Raw genomic sequence first — 17020 nt, forward strand, 5'->3', positions numbered from 1 at the left:
ACACACTTTATATTAGATGTCAGCAATAAGATTTTTAATATCTGAAGAGAGAAGTATATTGTCTGTAAAAGCTATTCATCAGAATCCTATACCTTAATTTGTGTTTCCTTTGTATGGTTAAAGATATGCCATTTAAACCTTACTTGATCTTTATATATCTCTTTCTTAATAATGTACCTCTCTTTGCCAAAATTGAGCATAGTTAAAATTATAAGTCATATGCTTTCTATATTATTTGAAAAACTACATCAAGATTTTATTGCATTCCCATTAACCTTGAAAATCTCTAATTCTGGTGTCAGCTGGGAGTTTAAAGCTTCATGAGTTTAAGGAAGTTCAAATTTTGGAGAGATTGTATTTTCTCTCTGAGTATGAATGTTGAACCAGACACTTGAAAATACATTTGGTCCTGAAATACATGAAAATAACAGAGTATACTGGGTATATATATTTTAAAATATTATTGCACAATTAAATTAATCATGCAACAGATTCAAACTATTAGAAATAGTACTAAAGGAAGAAAATAAAATTAATTCAAATGATAGTATCAGATCAAGGAAAGGAAAAATATATATAGCTTACACTTGCCAGGCACATATTGTTAACTTTGTTCAGGTGTCAGCTTTTGTGGTTTGAGTTTCAGCTTGTCTCAGAAGGTGTTGCTATACCATGAAGGTGTTAAGGCAGCATGGTAATGGAACAGGAGATGAAACGGAAGGCTTATAAAATGTCTTATCATTTGGGCCTTCCTGGAGAAACGTAGCTTGAATTTCTGAGTGGTCAGCTTGACATTTTAAAACAGGGAGAAGTTGTGTCATTATTTCTGGAATACTCCAGTAGTTAGAGGAAAAAGATTTAAAGTTCATCGCAGTAATTGCTGACAGCTTCCACAGAATGAGGTGCTTTTGGTAAGCATGTGCTGCCTTGCACAGAGGCAGCCTACTAGGAATGTGGAAGAGGACAGTGAGCTGTGAGATGCATGTGACAGAAATCATAGATTTGGGTAATCTTGTGCCCCAGAAATAATTTCACCCATTTTGAAGGTGGAAAAGAAGTAAAATGCCTTGTAATAGTTCAAGCAAAGAAAAACTCTAGGCTTCTAAAAGTAACAACTTGTATTACTTTCAGAAATTTAACCTATGAAACCTGGTGGCCGGTTGTCACAGGGAGCAAGGTAGCTGGTATCACTGGGCTTGTACAGTCCATGTGAAGTGCTGAGGCGATCCCTACTGTCACACATTTCCCCCTCCCTGGAAACCTGCAATTTGCCTCTTAGTGCCAGTTGGGGAGGAAACTTGCAAATAGCCGCAAGCTAAACATAATGGCAGGGTTCACATCCTGACAGGGACACGGTAGAAAAGAGGAAAATTTCAAGAGTCTTTATAGCATTATTTGAATCAAGGACTTTGTGCTTTCTGTGAAGGTTGTAGCACTCTTTTTTTTTTTTAAGTTTTGAATATGTTGTGTTTGTTTTGCTTTTTTTTTCCCTTCTGGATGCCAGCCAAGTATTCACCTGAAGGAAACACATGGGGATGGCACACTCATCACATTACACTATCTTCTGCTTAAGTAGCTAACATTTATTGCTTCATAAAGAATATCCTGCACACACACCAACTAGGTTTTCAGTATATATATTATGTATATGTATAAATACATGTATTCACATTTAAACATGCTCTTACCTGTGACCTTCAGAAATTCATTAATGGGTAGACTTAGGGATGCTGTTTTAAACCCAGAGGTTTTAAATACATGATCTAAAAGTAAGATTTTTGTCTGAACCCCAAACCTAGGAACATATTTTGTATAAAGAACTTTATTTATTTTTAAAAGCTTCCTGAATTTCTTTCAGCTTTATTGAAATATAATTGACAAAACTGTAAGATATTTAAAGTATACATTGTGATGAATTGATATATGTATACATTGTGAAAGGATTCCTTCCATGTAGTTAATAAACAGTCCATGCCTCACACATTTATCATTTTTGAGTGTGTGAGAACATGTAAGTTCTACACTCTTTGAAAATTGTAATTAAACAAAAAAGTGTTATCAACTATAGTTACTATGTTACACATTAGATACTCAGACCTTATTTACCTTATAGCTGAAAGTTTGTACCCTTTTACTAACCTTTTCCTATTTTCCCCTCCTTCCAGCCCCTGGCAACACACATTTCTACTCTCTATTTCTATGAGTTTGACTTATTTTAGATTCCACATATAAGTGATACCATGCAGTATTTGTTGTTCTCTTTCTGGCTTATTTCATTTAGCATAAAGCCCTCGAGGTTCATCCATATTGTCACAAACGTAGGATTTTCTTCTTTATTATGGCTGAATAATATTCCGTTGTATTTATATTCCATGTCTTCTTTATCCATTCATTCATTGAAAGACACCTTAAGTTGTTTCCATATTTTGGCTATTATGCAAGAGAAAGAAGTAAAAGGCATCCAAATCAGAAAGAAAGAAGTAAAATTGTCTCTATTTGCAGATGACATGATATTATATATAGAACACCCTAAAGACTCACCTAAAAACTGTTAGAACTAACAAACAAATTTAGTAAAGTTGCAGGGTACAAGATCAGTATACAAGAATCAGTTGCATTTGTATACACTAACAATGAACTATTAGAGAAGTTAAGAAAACAATACCATTTATAATTACATCAAAAAAAGGAAATACTTAGGAATAAATTTAACCAAGGAGGTGAAAGATCTGTATACTGAAAAGTATAAAACACTGATGAAAGAAATTGAAGAAGACACAAATAAATGGAAAAATATTTTGTGTTCATGGATTGGAAGAATAATATTGTTAAAATATTCATACAACCCAAAGGATTCTACAGATTCAATTCAATCCCTATCAAAATTCCAATGTCACTTTTCACAGAAAGAGAAAAAATATCCTAAAATTTGTACTGAGCCACAAAAGACCCTGAATAGCTAAAGCAATCTTTGAGAAAGAACAGCAAAGCTGGAGACATTACAATTCTTGATTTCAAACTATATTACAAAGCTATAGTGATCCAAACAGTGTGGTATTAACATAAAAATAGACACAGATGAAAGTAAAATAGTCCAGAAAAAAGCCCATTCATATATGGTCAGTTAATTTACAACAGAGGAGCCAAGAACAGACATGGGTCAAAGATAGTCTCTTCAATAAATGGTGCTGGGAGAACTGGACAGCCACATGCAAAATAATGAAGCTGGACCACTGTCTTACTCCCTGTACAGAAATGCATTCAAAATGGATTGCAGACTTAAATTTAAAACCTCAAACTGTAAAACTCCTAAAAGAAAACATTGGGGGTAAGTTCCTTGACATCAGTTTTGGCAATGATTTTTTGTATAAAGAAAATTATATTTAGATACTAAGTAGCTGATTATTATTACTGATTACACAAATCGTTTTTTACATAAAATTTCAAGTATAGTTTGCTTGTATCCTGGAATCACATATACCACAGACTGAAGGGACCTCAAGAATCATGGCCTCAGGCAGGTAGGCTCTTAATTATTTTAGCTGCACAAATAAGTAGCATTATCTAGGTTTCACAGATGAGGAAGCTAAGTCTCTTAGAAGGTAACCCGTCCAATTACAGGTGACAGAGATGTGAGATCAGCACAAAATCATAACTTAAGGAGAAATAAAACTCAGTTTGTGTAAGTTTTAGTCTACTTATAATATGATTAGAAAATATCAAGTATTTAAAAGAAAGTATTTTTTAAATGAGTAAGGGGCTCCTTTGCATCTAATAAGTGTATTAGCTTACTTTTACAAGCTAAGACAAACTATTTGTATGCCTTAATGATATCAGACCTGTTTAATTTGCTTCCTATGATACATAGAACTATGTCATCATTTTAAGTATGTTTCATATACTTTAGCTATGAGCTTTAGAAAGCTGGCTAAAGGATGTTCTAGAAATGGAGAAGGACAACGCATTGAATAATCAAAACTTTGTTTCACAGATCGATGACTGCTTAAAGTAACTACTTACAATTCAGAAAAAGCTGTCTTTTTGAAATAGTGATCTTATGAGAGTATTTCTTGATTACTTATGCTCTGCATTTTGCACTGAGATTTTATAGTAGTAGCATATGCTGGGGGAAGGGCTTTCAAGTCATTGTATTTCACATCATAATATTTTACTGTGCACAGTTACCTATATATAAAAGCAAAAATATATATATACATACATATATACATATATGCATAAATTTCACAAGTGCCATGAAAGCAGGGACCATATCTGTCCTATTCAATGCTGTGTTGTGGTACCTGACACAGAGCAGGTGCTCAGTGAGTAATTTTGAATGGATGAATGAATAAATTCTAAGGAGATCCCTCTTTCATACTGTGGTTGTTGAAACAGTCTGTTAATAAGTTGACAGCACTCATCTTTGAAATTACTACCTACAAGCATTAATTCCCTTGTGCCTTACTCTATTTTAAACTTTGATTTTAAAATATTTTCTATTTATGTTACCCATTGAATATATGCATTCCAGGAAAAAATGGTGTCACTCAAAACCAACATGTATTCATGCATCTTTCTTTTCTCTTCATGCTCGCCCCCCTTCTTGAGTGCCATCTGTCTTCTCTTTATTATATAAAGCATATCCAACCTGTAAGTACTATCTTAAATGCCACTTACTTCGTGAAGCCTTCTCTGTCATCCCCATGCTTCCCAGGAGTAAACATACCCCCCCCAGTTACCTTTGTTTGATGTCCTACATTTTATGATATGCTTTCATATGGTAGCTCTATTAATAAGAAGTAAAATAGCTGTAAGGATGTTGTATATACAATTGTACTTAATACTCAGAACAGCCCTAGGGGGCAGGTAATATCATTTTCTTGATTTTATAGATGAGAAAAATGAGACTGAGAGAGGTTTCTTGAGGTTTCTTAAGGTCACGTGGCTAATAAATGAAAGGGCCTGGCCTTAAACCCGAGGGTACTGAGTCTTTTAGCCATAGGCTCTAACTGCTTGCACTAACTGACTATGCTTCCCCAATTTTTTGACTTTTATATAGAGGATATTATTCCCAGTTTACATGGTAGGAAACAGAGGCGTGTTAAATTACTTCTTAATGTTCACATATGTAAAGTACTTAAACACAGGTATTCTAATCCAGCATTTCCATTATTCACCTAGTACCTCCTATGTTGCTTTGTAATTATTTTTTTTTACCTTTTAACAAATGCACTCTATATGACTCACTAAAGTGTCTATTCATTAGGGGTAGGAAACAGGTATGAACATTGCAAAAAACATTGCCGCTGCTACACTGCAGAAAATAAAATTTGCTGGGTGGTTGTTCAGATTCATTTTTCTTAATCACAACTACAAATTTTCTCTTTTTTGCTACTACTTGATACGTTTTCTTGATTATACATTTTTAACCAAACAATCCTGCATCTTGGGGCCAAATGTTGACTCTCTTTATTTCACACAAATAGTGAAGGGTTTATGGAAGAACATCAGGGAAAGAATTTCTGTAGCCTTGATGTTTGTTCCAGATTTTGGCAACCAGGGATATTTGAACCCAGGGTATGGAAAGCTGTTGGGTTCCTCTGTCACTTCAGTTCAGAGGCTCAGTAAAGCTGTTGAAGTGCATCGCCTGGCTTTGGTTCTTCCTTCTGTTGCCCTTGCTCCGTAACAGAAACCCTGCTCCATTTCTTATCTCTTTCTCTTTAGTGAGCCGGCAGCACTGCCTTCTGACCTGGTTTAAACGTCCTCAGTGACCTCTGGCAATCTAATGTTTGGGTCCCTTCGGGAATATGCCCACTCAGCTGGATTTTATAGTAATGATTTTACTTCTTACAGAAGTTTGGTTAACAATTTTGTACTCCCCTTATTAAAGAGAGAATTTCACAATGTAATTTGCTTCACAAACCTCCCACAGTTATGTCAAGCAGATGGTTGCCAAACACCAGTTCAAACTAGATTGCTCTTATATGAAATAAAATCCATGCTCAGAAAATCTGGCAGTGGAAGCTGGTCTTCCTCCAAAACAGGCTCTCAGACAAATTTCTCTTTACTCAAAGCTGGCAAACTACTACACCTGTATTCAACATGCAGTAAAGAAAATGTCAGATGGCACACATCGATTCAAAGTTACTCTTCTTTAACATACTGACATCCTTTTTTCTTTACTGGTAACTAGTAACTGTTTTGCTTTTGGTGACATAGGGGACATAGCAAGAATTTGGTCATCAGTTCTTGGTTCTAATTTCAGATCTGGCTCTGAATAGATGTGTGACTTGGACATGTTACTTCACCCATTCTGAGCTTTAGTTTTCTCATCTGTAAAATGAGGGTACTATTGTATACTTCACAGAGCAGCTGTCATGATTAATAGCAGGTGATGCATGTAATGCACCTAAAGTCTTTCCTTTTATACAGTGGTCCTTTAGTTAATGTTATGTTGATGATGTTTTGTGCTTAAAACCTAATTCTGTGATAATTATTTGTCACTTGTGGTTAATTTATACATAGCCTATGTAACTTAAAAAAGAAGTATGGTAGGTAAATCAGCAACAGCAGTTCAACAAACATTTATTGAATGCCTGGTATGTGTAAGGGAAAGATGGTTTTACAATTGTGAATAAAGATAGCATTTCTTTTCAAAACTCTTACACCATAGGGAGCATAGAGTTAAGGCAAATATACTAATGAAATCACTGTAATGTGTCTTTGTGCTCAGGAAACACTTCCTGAAAAAAGGTGGAAGATAAGTCAGCTTCGAATGTATGCTGATATTGACAGAAGTAGGGGAAAGATTCCAGAAAATAATAATAGGGGCCAGGGAGGAAAAAATAAGTAGAGATGTATAGGATAAGTTCCAGGAATAATGACTATAAAATGACTGGAAAAAGTATGAATAACTAAGGGACTAGTAGGACATATGGCCAAGAGCAATGATGGAACTGTGCTGTGATGGTCCTTAAAGTCCATACCAGCACCTTTGTATTTAATTTGTAGGCAGTGAGCAGTCATGGAAGACATTTAGAAGAGCAATATGAGCTCTGCTTCAGGAAAATTAATCTAAAAACTGAACATACGATGAATTGGGGGAGTAGAGTGTGGCAAAAAAACTGAAAAGAGACCCAGCTAGAAAGTTGTTGAAATTGTTCCAGGTGAGAAGGCATGGGGAATCTTAAAGAAGTTCTGTGTTGCCCACGAAAATGCACAAAAAAGGAGTTGGATATGCAAGACATGGCACATATTGAATCTCTAGAACTTGGCAAATGCAATCACTCATTTAAAGGATGGATAAAGGGATAGACTGTTGTTTGCCTGTGGCATTTCTATTTAAACTAGGCTTATTTTCTCCACGTTGTACATTTCTCATGAACTAGTTGTCTGCCAGAAAACAGAAACTTCATCCTTGGGCTACAGTGGTGCCACCGTGCTGGTCATTAAAGATGGGTAGTCTGGTGATGGGCATGCTGTTTATGGTTGCATGCATTGTGGGAGACCATTAGGGAGTGAGATGTCTAGGCTCCTTAGTTTTACTTTTTTTTCCAAGGAGGTAGAGAGGATACTTTTTTGGTATTTATTTTGTTGTGAAGGTCTCTTTGAATGTAAATGAAATACTGCATGAGCTACTCATAGGTATGATTTATCTTTGTAAAAAAAATTGACACAAGACCGCCAAAATGTGACAAAGGAAGTCCTAAAATGCCATCCTCCGTAACTGTTGGTTTAGAGATTATATTGATTTTTTCCTCAAATGGCTGTCTTTACCTACCACTGATAAGTCATAGCATGACAAGGAATATAGAAAAAGGATCAGGAAAATGATTGAATATTGGCAGATTCTTCAGGAATTAGTTGTACTACATGGACCTACCCCTGCCTTAAGACCAAAGCAAATCTAAAAATAAGAAAGTAGTTCTTTTGAGTGGGCATATGCATCCCAGACTTGATAGAAAGTATTAATTCTGTAGTTCAGTTTGTGGAAACTTTTTTATTTTATCTGACTGATGTGGTCTTGAATTCCTGGTATCCTCTTCAACTGATGGACACAGTTTTATAACATCTGAAAGATCTATTTGCCCAGGACTGGTATTTGTCCTAAATATAATACTAATATTAGTTACTTGTTTAATTGGAGAGGCAGTATCATGTCATAGGAAGATGTGAAGCTAAGAGACAGAAGATCTTGAGTTGATATCAGGCTCACATTTACTACCTTTGCATCCTTGGGGAGGTTATTTAACAACCATGCCTCCGTTTGTTTATCTGTGTTTGCCCTACCTACAATCCACTGTGGTTCTGAGTATCAAATGAGACAATATGAATTTTTTAAATCATGAAGAATTATAGTAAGTTGTTATTTTTCTATTATTATTATTATGAAAAGGATTCTAAATCCTTAGTGTAAAGAGACTTTTATCTAGCCTGCTGTTTTCAGGAGCATCAAATGTCATTTTTTCCCATATTTCAGGTGATGCAGGTGGCTGAGTCAAAATAAACAAATTTCCCCAAAGGTCCCAGAACTAGTTAAGTGGCAGAAAGGGAGGTAAAGACCCTGCTTTCCTGCAATCAGGTGCAGAGTAACTTTCTTCTACACTGTTTTTAGAATAGTAGTCATATTTCAGAAACCAGCACTGTCTTGATCTATTACCCTACTAGGTTTAAGGAATACATAGTCTAACTATATTGGGGAAAGGAGAAAGTGGGGGTAGAACGAGAAAATGAGGTGATGTGATGTGAAGACAGAATGCTACCTACAAATGGCTCAGCTGCAGTTCACTGACACCAGTGTCTACACTTGTCCAACCATTTCTAAAACGAATACTTTAAGGATGTTATGAGGCAGTTGTTTTGCAAGACTTATGCATTTATTTACTCACAGTTAAAAGGAACAAAGTTTTTATATTGTGTGAAATTTTGTTGAGGAAATTTGTTGAAAAATGATTGCACATACCTTAATATAATTTTTGTTGTGAGAATTTTACTTTCATTGTTTAGATGGTTGTAAGTTCATTAGTAAATAATTGTGCTTTACATCAGAGTTTTGAAAGCAGGTTGTTTTTTTAACACATTATTTAAACAGCTGCTGGGCTGTTGACATGGATTTAATCATGTTTGGTGTTTCTTTTTTGAAAGTTTAAATGAGAGAGAGTTGTATTAGCTCAGAAGCAACTTCAACAGATTATTAGATAGACATATTGATTCAATTAGTGTGTATAACACCGTTTCAAGTATCTGGCATAGCCCTGGAGAAATTAATGCTTATAAGTAATAACACCCCTTAAGTGTCCTCTTGAATGTTCACACAACAGAAACCAAGCATATGAAAGTCCACTTATACATCACACCTGAAAGATTTTTTTCCCAGTTTGATAAGAATGGCATTTTAGCTCTCTTTTATTATTAGCACTGTGAAAGAAATATTTAACTCCCATAGTATTTGCTTCCTTTAAAAATTAAGAGTTGAAAAATATAATTTGGAGATTAAACAAATCACTAAGTGGATAGTAATTAATCTAGAAGGCCTATTTTATACTACATAAGATCAATAAATATTATATCCTTTCAAATACAGTAAATAAATCATAGTCCCTTTGCATTATTTTCCTGGCTAGGAAATTTCAATAATCTGTTCGTGGATTAGTAGAATCAACTCATACTAATAATAAAGTTTTAAGTTGTATAAAGTTTAATTTATATTTAAAAAATATTTTAATAATGATATTTTAGGTTCTGGTTACTATGATTTTTCAAAACTTGACATTTTAAAAAATATAGGATTATCTGTGAAAACCTCATTCTAAGGATGAGGATATAATTTATCCCTTCAATTTGGTAATTCAAAATTAACTGGATATACTTCACCATATGTGTAAAAAATGATCTTTTCCCCCAAATTTTAAAAATTGAGAATTTTGTATTATTTGAAGCCATCAGGTGCCAGACATTGCAAAATCATATGCCACCTTGCATAAGTGGGTAATTTGGTGAAGTTATGGAGTAAAAAATAGGAAATGTCCAATTTCTAAGGAAAAGCTTCTTCACATTTATGTACTGTTTAGTTCAATAAATTCAAATTACATGTCAGTAAAATATTTCTTGTACTTTTACTCATAAACTCTTTCAGGACCTGGGTATATACCATCCTGCTAATATAGGTTTCTTATTTAAGTGAAAAATATTCTTCAGCTTTTAGTCTTAAACCTTCATAATCAATCACTTTTAGCAAAGTATTAGGCAAACAATAAATATTTGCTGGTTCAATGAGTTTTAAAGAGAATTCCATTTTGGTCCTTGTCTCTTATTGGTTGAGGTTCTTATCTTCATAGAAATTAGCCATTTATGAGGACACCTTTCTGTTAACCAAATAGTAAAAGAAGTATTATATGAAGAGTTAAAATTTAAAGATTTGGTAACTCATGTACTATGATTATTATACAATGATTAATATAATAGCTTTATATATTGTAACTACAAATAATTATGATATAACTCATTTATTAATATATAAATTATAATTTAGAGTATAAGTTTACCAGACATTTGAATTTAATCATTAATGAGTTAAAATATTAGGTGCTCTGTGTTAATTAGAAACATCCTAAACAGTGAAAATAAATCATAGGAGAATTTCTTTTATGTTCTTTGAGTAGGGAAATTTTTTTCTATTTAACAGTTAAAATTCAGACAACTTTAAGTAATCACTTTTTGTCCTAGAATTTCAACTTAATTTTAGTAGGATGGGTTAAAAATTAATTAGAATGGAATTTTGTTTGTATATAGGCCATCATATTAATGCAAAACTTAATCTATGCTATGTATGTAATAAAATGTGTTTCATTTTATTGATTTACTATATCAATAAATATACTCTATTTACTACAGTAATAGTGTGTACACATCCATACATGGCAAACATATAATTCCTTAGAGTATAATATTGTTAGATAAAAGATGACTATAATTTTCCACTTTTTCTGTATTTCAGTGCTAATAAACATATTTTTTTTTTGGATATTCATTTCAAGTATATTCTTCTGTGGATAGAAGTTCTAAGTATAATTTTAATACCCAATAAATTGTTAAATGACATATTTACCCATGTTTGATACTATGTTTTGATGTCCATATTATAATATTCTCACTAGGGAAAAGATGATACTTTAGTGTAACATCAAGTCATATCCTTCATAATTTTGTACTGTTTTGAAATTTAAGAGGCCTATAGTTTCAGACCCAAAATCCACTCTTTTAGGTATACATTTCTTCAGTTCTCGAAATGAAATGCTAGTAGACCTTATACTCATTAAAGGTAGCTTATCAGATATTGACTAGTTCAGGAATGTAAATGATGGCATTGCTGCGAAGTTTGTGATCTTTAGGACATCACTTAAATGTGCGGGAAAATTTGCTCACAGGCTGGTATGTGAAATCATGCTGCATAAAGTCATAATTTTCATTTGTTTTCTTCTTAATACTTCTTTTAAATGACTGACAATTGTGGATGAAATGTGGGACTACATAGGGTAACCAATAGTATTTTACATGAATTAGAAAAATTTTCCTTCTCAGAAAAAATATGGAAAAATTTCTTGGAATATGGAAAAATCTATTGAAGCAAGACACAGAATCCAGAAGCCATAATTGAAAATGTTAAAAATTCAAAATGTAAAAACTTCAAAATGTAAAATTAGCATACATGCCAAAAAATACCCTAGAGTAAAAAGATAAACCGAAATTTTTGCACAACATATCAGACACAGCACTAAGTTCCTTAGTATATAAAGCATTTAAATTCAGTGAGAAAGGCTGACAACCTAGTAGAAAAATGGGCAACGAACTTTGATAGGCAGTTTTACAAAAAAAAAAAAAAAAAACACATTTAAACATAGAAAAAGATGCCCAACTTCATTCACAATAAAAAAATGCATATTAAAAATCTGAAGTACAATAACCATTGTTTATCAGATTAACAGTTCTGTGTGGTATTATACAATAGTGTCTATAATAGCATTAAACAAGAAGTAATCTTAAAAGCCTGGATGAATGAATTATATTTGTAAAGTAGATTTTATGCAGGTATTAGAAAGAACAGTGTAGATTTCTGTGTATGGAAAATATTGAACAGATGTTAATTGAAGAAAGGAAAGTTAAAGTCAGATAAATTGTACAGTCCAATTTGTGTAAAAAGAGAGAATATATATACACACACGTACACACATACATATACACACACACAGTTCTAAACAGAAGACAAGGATAGGGGTTGTTTTTGAGACCAGAACTGAAGAATGGGTGACCTTTGGGTAGAAAAGGACTTAACTTTCACTTTTTATCCTTTATGACGATTAATTTTTCGTTGCTATGTTAATGGATACTTTAAACATATTTTTAAAAAGCTTAAAGAAGATTCTAAATCAAGTAAAATACCTCAGGGAATACTGCCTGAAATACCTCCTATATGCCACAGATTTCTTTAGCATACTGGGGATATTAAGATGGAAAAATATTGTCTTTACTCTTCTCAAAACCCAGTAAAGCAGTCCTAATTTGTAAATAGGGTAAAACTCAAGGGAGTAGATATTTTATTAGATATCAGGCAAGAAGACTGTCTATCCCTTTGTAGATCTTGGGATAGTTTACATACTATAAGTTAATAAGTTAATAGTTTACATACTATAAGTTAATTGGGATAGTTTACATACTATAAGTTAATAAGTTAATAGTTTACATACTATAAGTTAATTGGGATAGTTTACATACTATAAGTTAATTATAGTTTACATACTGTAAGTTAATATACTATAAGTTAAGTTTACATACTATAAGTTATTGTAAACTTGGGATAGTTTACATATTATAAGTTTTTTTTATAAAGGTGTCACATTTTATTTATTTATTTAGTATCTTTGGCTGTGTTGGGCCTTCGTTTCTGTGCAAGGGCTTTCTCTAGTTGCGGCGAGCGGGGGCCTCTGTTCATCGCAGTGCGCGGGCCTCTCACTATCGCGGCCTCTCTTTTTGCGGAGCACAGGATCCAGACGCGCAGGCTCAGTAGTTGTGGCTCACGGGCCTAGTTGCTCCATGGCATGTGGGATCTTCCCAGACCAGGGCTCGAACCCGTGTCCCCTACATTGGCAGGCAGGCAGATTCTCAACCACTGTGCCACCAGGGAAGCCCCTAGGATCTTCACTCTTAATAGCTAAACTATTCTGCTTAAACTTTATTCTGTAATCTGAATTCATCTCCACAAATGAAAGACGTAAGATTCAGAGGTTCAATAATTAGTTCAGGATTATACTGCAGTAAATGTCAAAGCCAGTTCTCCTGACTAAATCCAGTGATCCCCACATTGTACCACACTGCCTGTAGTTCACAGGGGAGTTCCAAAGAGGGAGAAAGGGAAGAGTCATTTTGATAATATGTACTACCTATCATGAGTACTAACGACAAATCACAGAAGGGGTGGTTTCTCTAAGAAAACAATTGCAGTAAAAAGAACTTACTTCCTTTTTATGAAAATAGTTCCTCTATTCAAGAAATACCAAATAATTTGTTTTGCTTAGTAACTTTGATATGGTTTCTTGAGGCATTTTCAAGATCACTGGATAAAAAACCGGTATTCATTTAAAGCTTGTTTCTCTTGTGAAAGGACTCTGTCAGCAATCCATAATGAGGGCTGTGCTAACAAAATTCCAACTTTTCTGTGGGATGATCCAAAAACAGCAAACAGAAGGCATTGAATTTCTTAACAGTCACAAGTGCGTGCATGCATGCTATGCCATTCCTGTCATTCACTGCTTTTTCGTGTGCATAGATTAAAGTTGGAATACTTTGATTTGCAGACTAATATGTTCCATAGATAACTTTTTTCACATAGGAATAAAAAGAGTAGCTTAAGAGCACATGAAGTCTGTGCACTCTGCCCTTCATTTATACAGATCTCAACTGAATGTATGTGTTTAGTCTGATTTTACTATATTTGCCTTGACAGTGTGCCTTCATATGTCTAAGATATTTGCTGGATTAAGATCCCGAGTTGTTTCTCTTGATATAAAAAAAAAAAAAAGAAAATATGGTTCTGATGAACCTAGGGACAGGATAGGAATAAAGACGCAGATGTAGAGAATGGACTTGAGGACACAGAGAGGGGGTAGGGTAAGATGGAACGAAGTGAGAGAGGAGCGTTGACATATATACACTACCATCTGTAAAACCGATAGCTAGTGGGAAGCAGCTGCATAGCACAGGGAGATCAACTCGAAGCTTTGTGACCACCTAGAGGGGTGGAATAGGGAGGGTGGGAGGGAGAGGCAAGAGGGAGGGGATATGGGGATATATGTATACATATAGCTGATTCACTTTGTTATACAGCAGAAACTAACAACATTGTAAAGCAATTATACTCGAATAAAGATGTTAAAGAAAAAAAAAAAAAAAAAAAGCAGGTTTATGCAAGTACCCTGATGGGAAACAGAGACTATGAAGTGTATATATAATGATTGTTACATTCAGAAGAGGTGTAGCTCAGTGGGTTAAGTAGTATCTAATCTTGTCTTTTTCGTAATCCTACCTCAGTCTCAGTAGCCTTAGTGACAAACTCAAAAGTATAACAATACCAGTTGATCTTGAGCTTTCCTAAGCCATCTTCACTTTCATGCCAGAGCTTCACGGAAATATCATAGAACACAGTATGTATTAACATTGCATGGGGGATGGACTATATTCTACTTAGTATAGCATTCTCAACCATGTTAATAGAATGGCAGTGGGTGGAAAAGAGATGTAGGTGACAACACATAACATGCATTTAAAATGTCTTCCTTTCTTCTTTTTAAATTACAGCAAATTCAGTAAAGCTAGAAATGCAGAGTGATGAAGAGTGTGACAGGAAACCCCTGAGCCGCGAAGACGAGATCAGGGGCCATGATGAGGGTAGCAGCCTAGAAGAACCCCTAATTGAAAGCAGCGAGGTGGCAGACAACAGGAAAGTCCAGGAGCTTCAAGGCGAGGGAGGAATCCGGCTTCCGAATGGTAAACTGAAATGTGACGTCTGTGGCATGGTTTGCATTGGGCCCAATGTGCTTATGGTACATAAAAGGAGTCACACTGGTAAGCAGCTGAAAGAATAACCTGATGACTGCCTGTGACATCTGATGTTGATATTACCTGACATCTATTCTCTTTCCTTTTTATTCAGGGGTGGCAATGGTGAAACTACCTTTTCAGAATTCTGCTAGTATTGGATTGCTGAAAAGCAGAGAGTAGCCTGGGTCTTGACTTCCAGCCTTCAAATCTGAATAGCATATCAAAAAGAAGTTTGGGATTCAGTTTCCACAGTTCTTAATATAGCAAAAATATGATAAGGGTTCAAAAGGTATAGGAGAATTTCATCGTGTAACTTGATCTTTTTGTATTCCTATACATATTTTACCATACCCATGGGCAGGTAATGGAATTTGCTAGCTAAACGTTTATACTATAACATGGTACTCATGCATTTATGTAAGGGTTGATCATTTTCATCTTGTCTAGTTAACTTCTTGGAATACAATTTCCAATCAATCTTTGCCTACCATGGGTCTCTGTAGGAGGCAGACATTTATCTCCCCCAGTTTCAGGATGTCACCATCTTCCTGTAATTTTTAACTACAACTCCTGCAAGGAGATACATAGGGTAGAATACAGCAAAGGGTGGTAGGAATGTGTAATCACAGAATCAGGTGAGGAAAGAAACCTCAGGTTAATTTAATATATACTTTTAGACCTTTGAGTAATGTGAAAAACCAACTCAGTGAGAAGGCCTTATTTAAACCTCTTCAAATCCTTTGGTAAAAAATTTTTTTAATTTCTTTTTAATGTAAAACACAAGAAATGAGATTGTGGCAAGATAGGCGGATCGTTGACCCAGAGAAATTCAAATTTATATGAAATTTGATTTAAAGGTAATGATAGCTTAAACTATAATGCAGAGTAGTATTATACAGCAAAATAGTAATAACTCATACACTCAGAGTTTTAAAATATGACACTCTTTTGGAAGAGAGATAAATCACAGTACAGACATTGATTTAAAAGATTGACTTCTAGATAATCAATTTCATAAGTAGATGCTTAAGACATGAGAGATACCAGGGACATTGATGTCATCTTAGTCCAGACCTCTCATTTACACATCAAGAAACTAAAGCCCAAAACAGTCAAGTGATTTATCCATGATCCCTTATGTGGTTAAGGGCATTGTGAGGCTAGGATCAAGGCTTCCTGATGTCCAGAGTGGTTTTGTTCCAATATTCTATGCTTGGTATATCAATATTTCAATACTTTATGATGAGGTATTACTATAAGGCTGATATTTTAATTATAGTGAGAAATTACACATTAAAATCAGTGTTATCTTAAACAAAATCATCAGCTTTAGGGCTTACACTCTTACCCAACCATATAGTCAGTTACATTTTTACTTTTTTGTTTTGAATTTCCTTTTTAAACAGCATCATGATTTTAAAATATTTTTAAGTTTATAGTAATATTTGTATTACTAATGAAAATCTTTTTTAATTTTTAAAAATGTCTCATGGAAAAATTAAAAGATCAAGCTTGGTACCATATTTGATAAGAAAAAAAGGAAAAGGCTGTAAAGTAGTGAGGCTACTTTTCTTCTATGCTCATGAAGTAATTCCAACTGCAGCTCTAAAAGAAGAGTTCCACAAAGTTACGATGTATTCATCATCTCAGAGTGATTATACTGAGGAAGATAACACTCAGATGTCTAACTTCTCCCATCTAGCAATGTAGAAACTAAACAAAATTAGTCTAATGACTTTTCAGTTGAATTGCATATAGTATTCATTTTAAGGCTGAAAAATATATTTAAAAAATTTTTGTAAGATATTTAATAAAACTTTTATGGTCTGAGTTAAGAATATTCAAATAATCTGAATATACTCTTGAAAATTTAGGTTAATTGATGTTTCACTGTAACTGCAGTGATTTTCATGAGGATTGTTGGTTT

At 34.1% G+C, this 17020-nt stretch overlaps 1 protein-coding gene across 3 annotated transcripts in view; it reads left to right on the forward strand.

The window, feature by feature from the left end:
* Nucleotides 1-17020, forward strand: part of IKZF2 (IKAROS family zinc finger 2) — a gene marked incomplete at both ends in the record, with an annotated part of 166081 nt that overhangs the window by 84867 nt on the left and 64194 nt on the right. For 2 of the 3 annotated variants that reach the window (XM_082631273.1, XM_082631274.1), the window contains one exon: nucleotides 14851-15039. In XM_082631273.1, the coding sequence (XP_082487399.1) occupies nucleotides 14851-15039 (189 nt within the window). Of the gene's footprint in view, nucleotides 1-14850; nucleotides 15118-17020 lie in introns of all 3 variants that reach the window. The other variant, XM_082631275.1, reaches the window with a different exon arrangement.

The sequence above is a fragment of the Mesoplodon mirus genome (genome assembly GCF_964341445.2).
Source record: "Mesoplodon mirus genome assembly, chromosome: 8".
In the NCBI taxonomy this organism is placed as follows: domain Eukaryota; kingdom Metazoa; phylum Chordata; class Mammalia; order Artiodactyla; family Ziphiidae; genus Mesoplodon; species Mesoplodon mirus.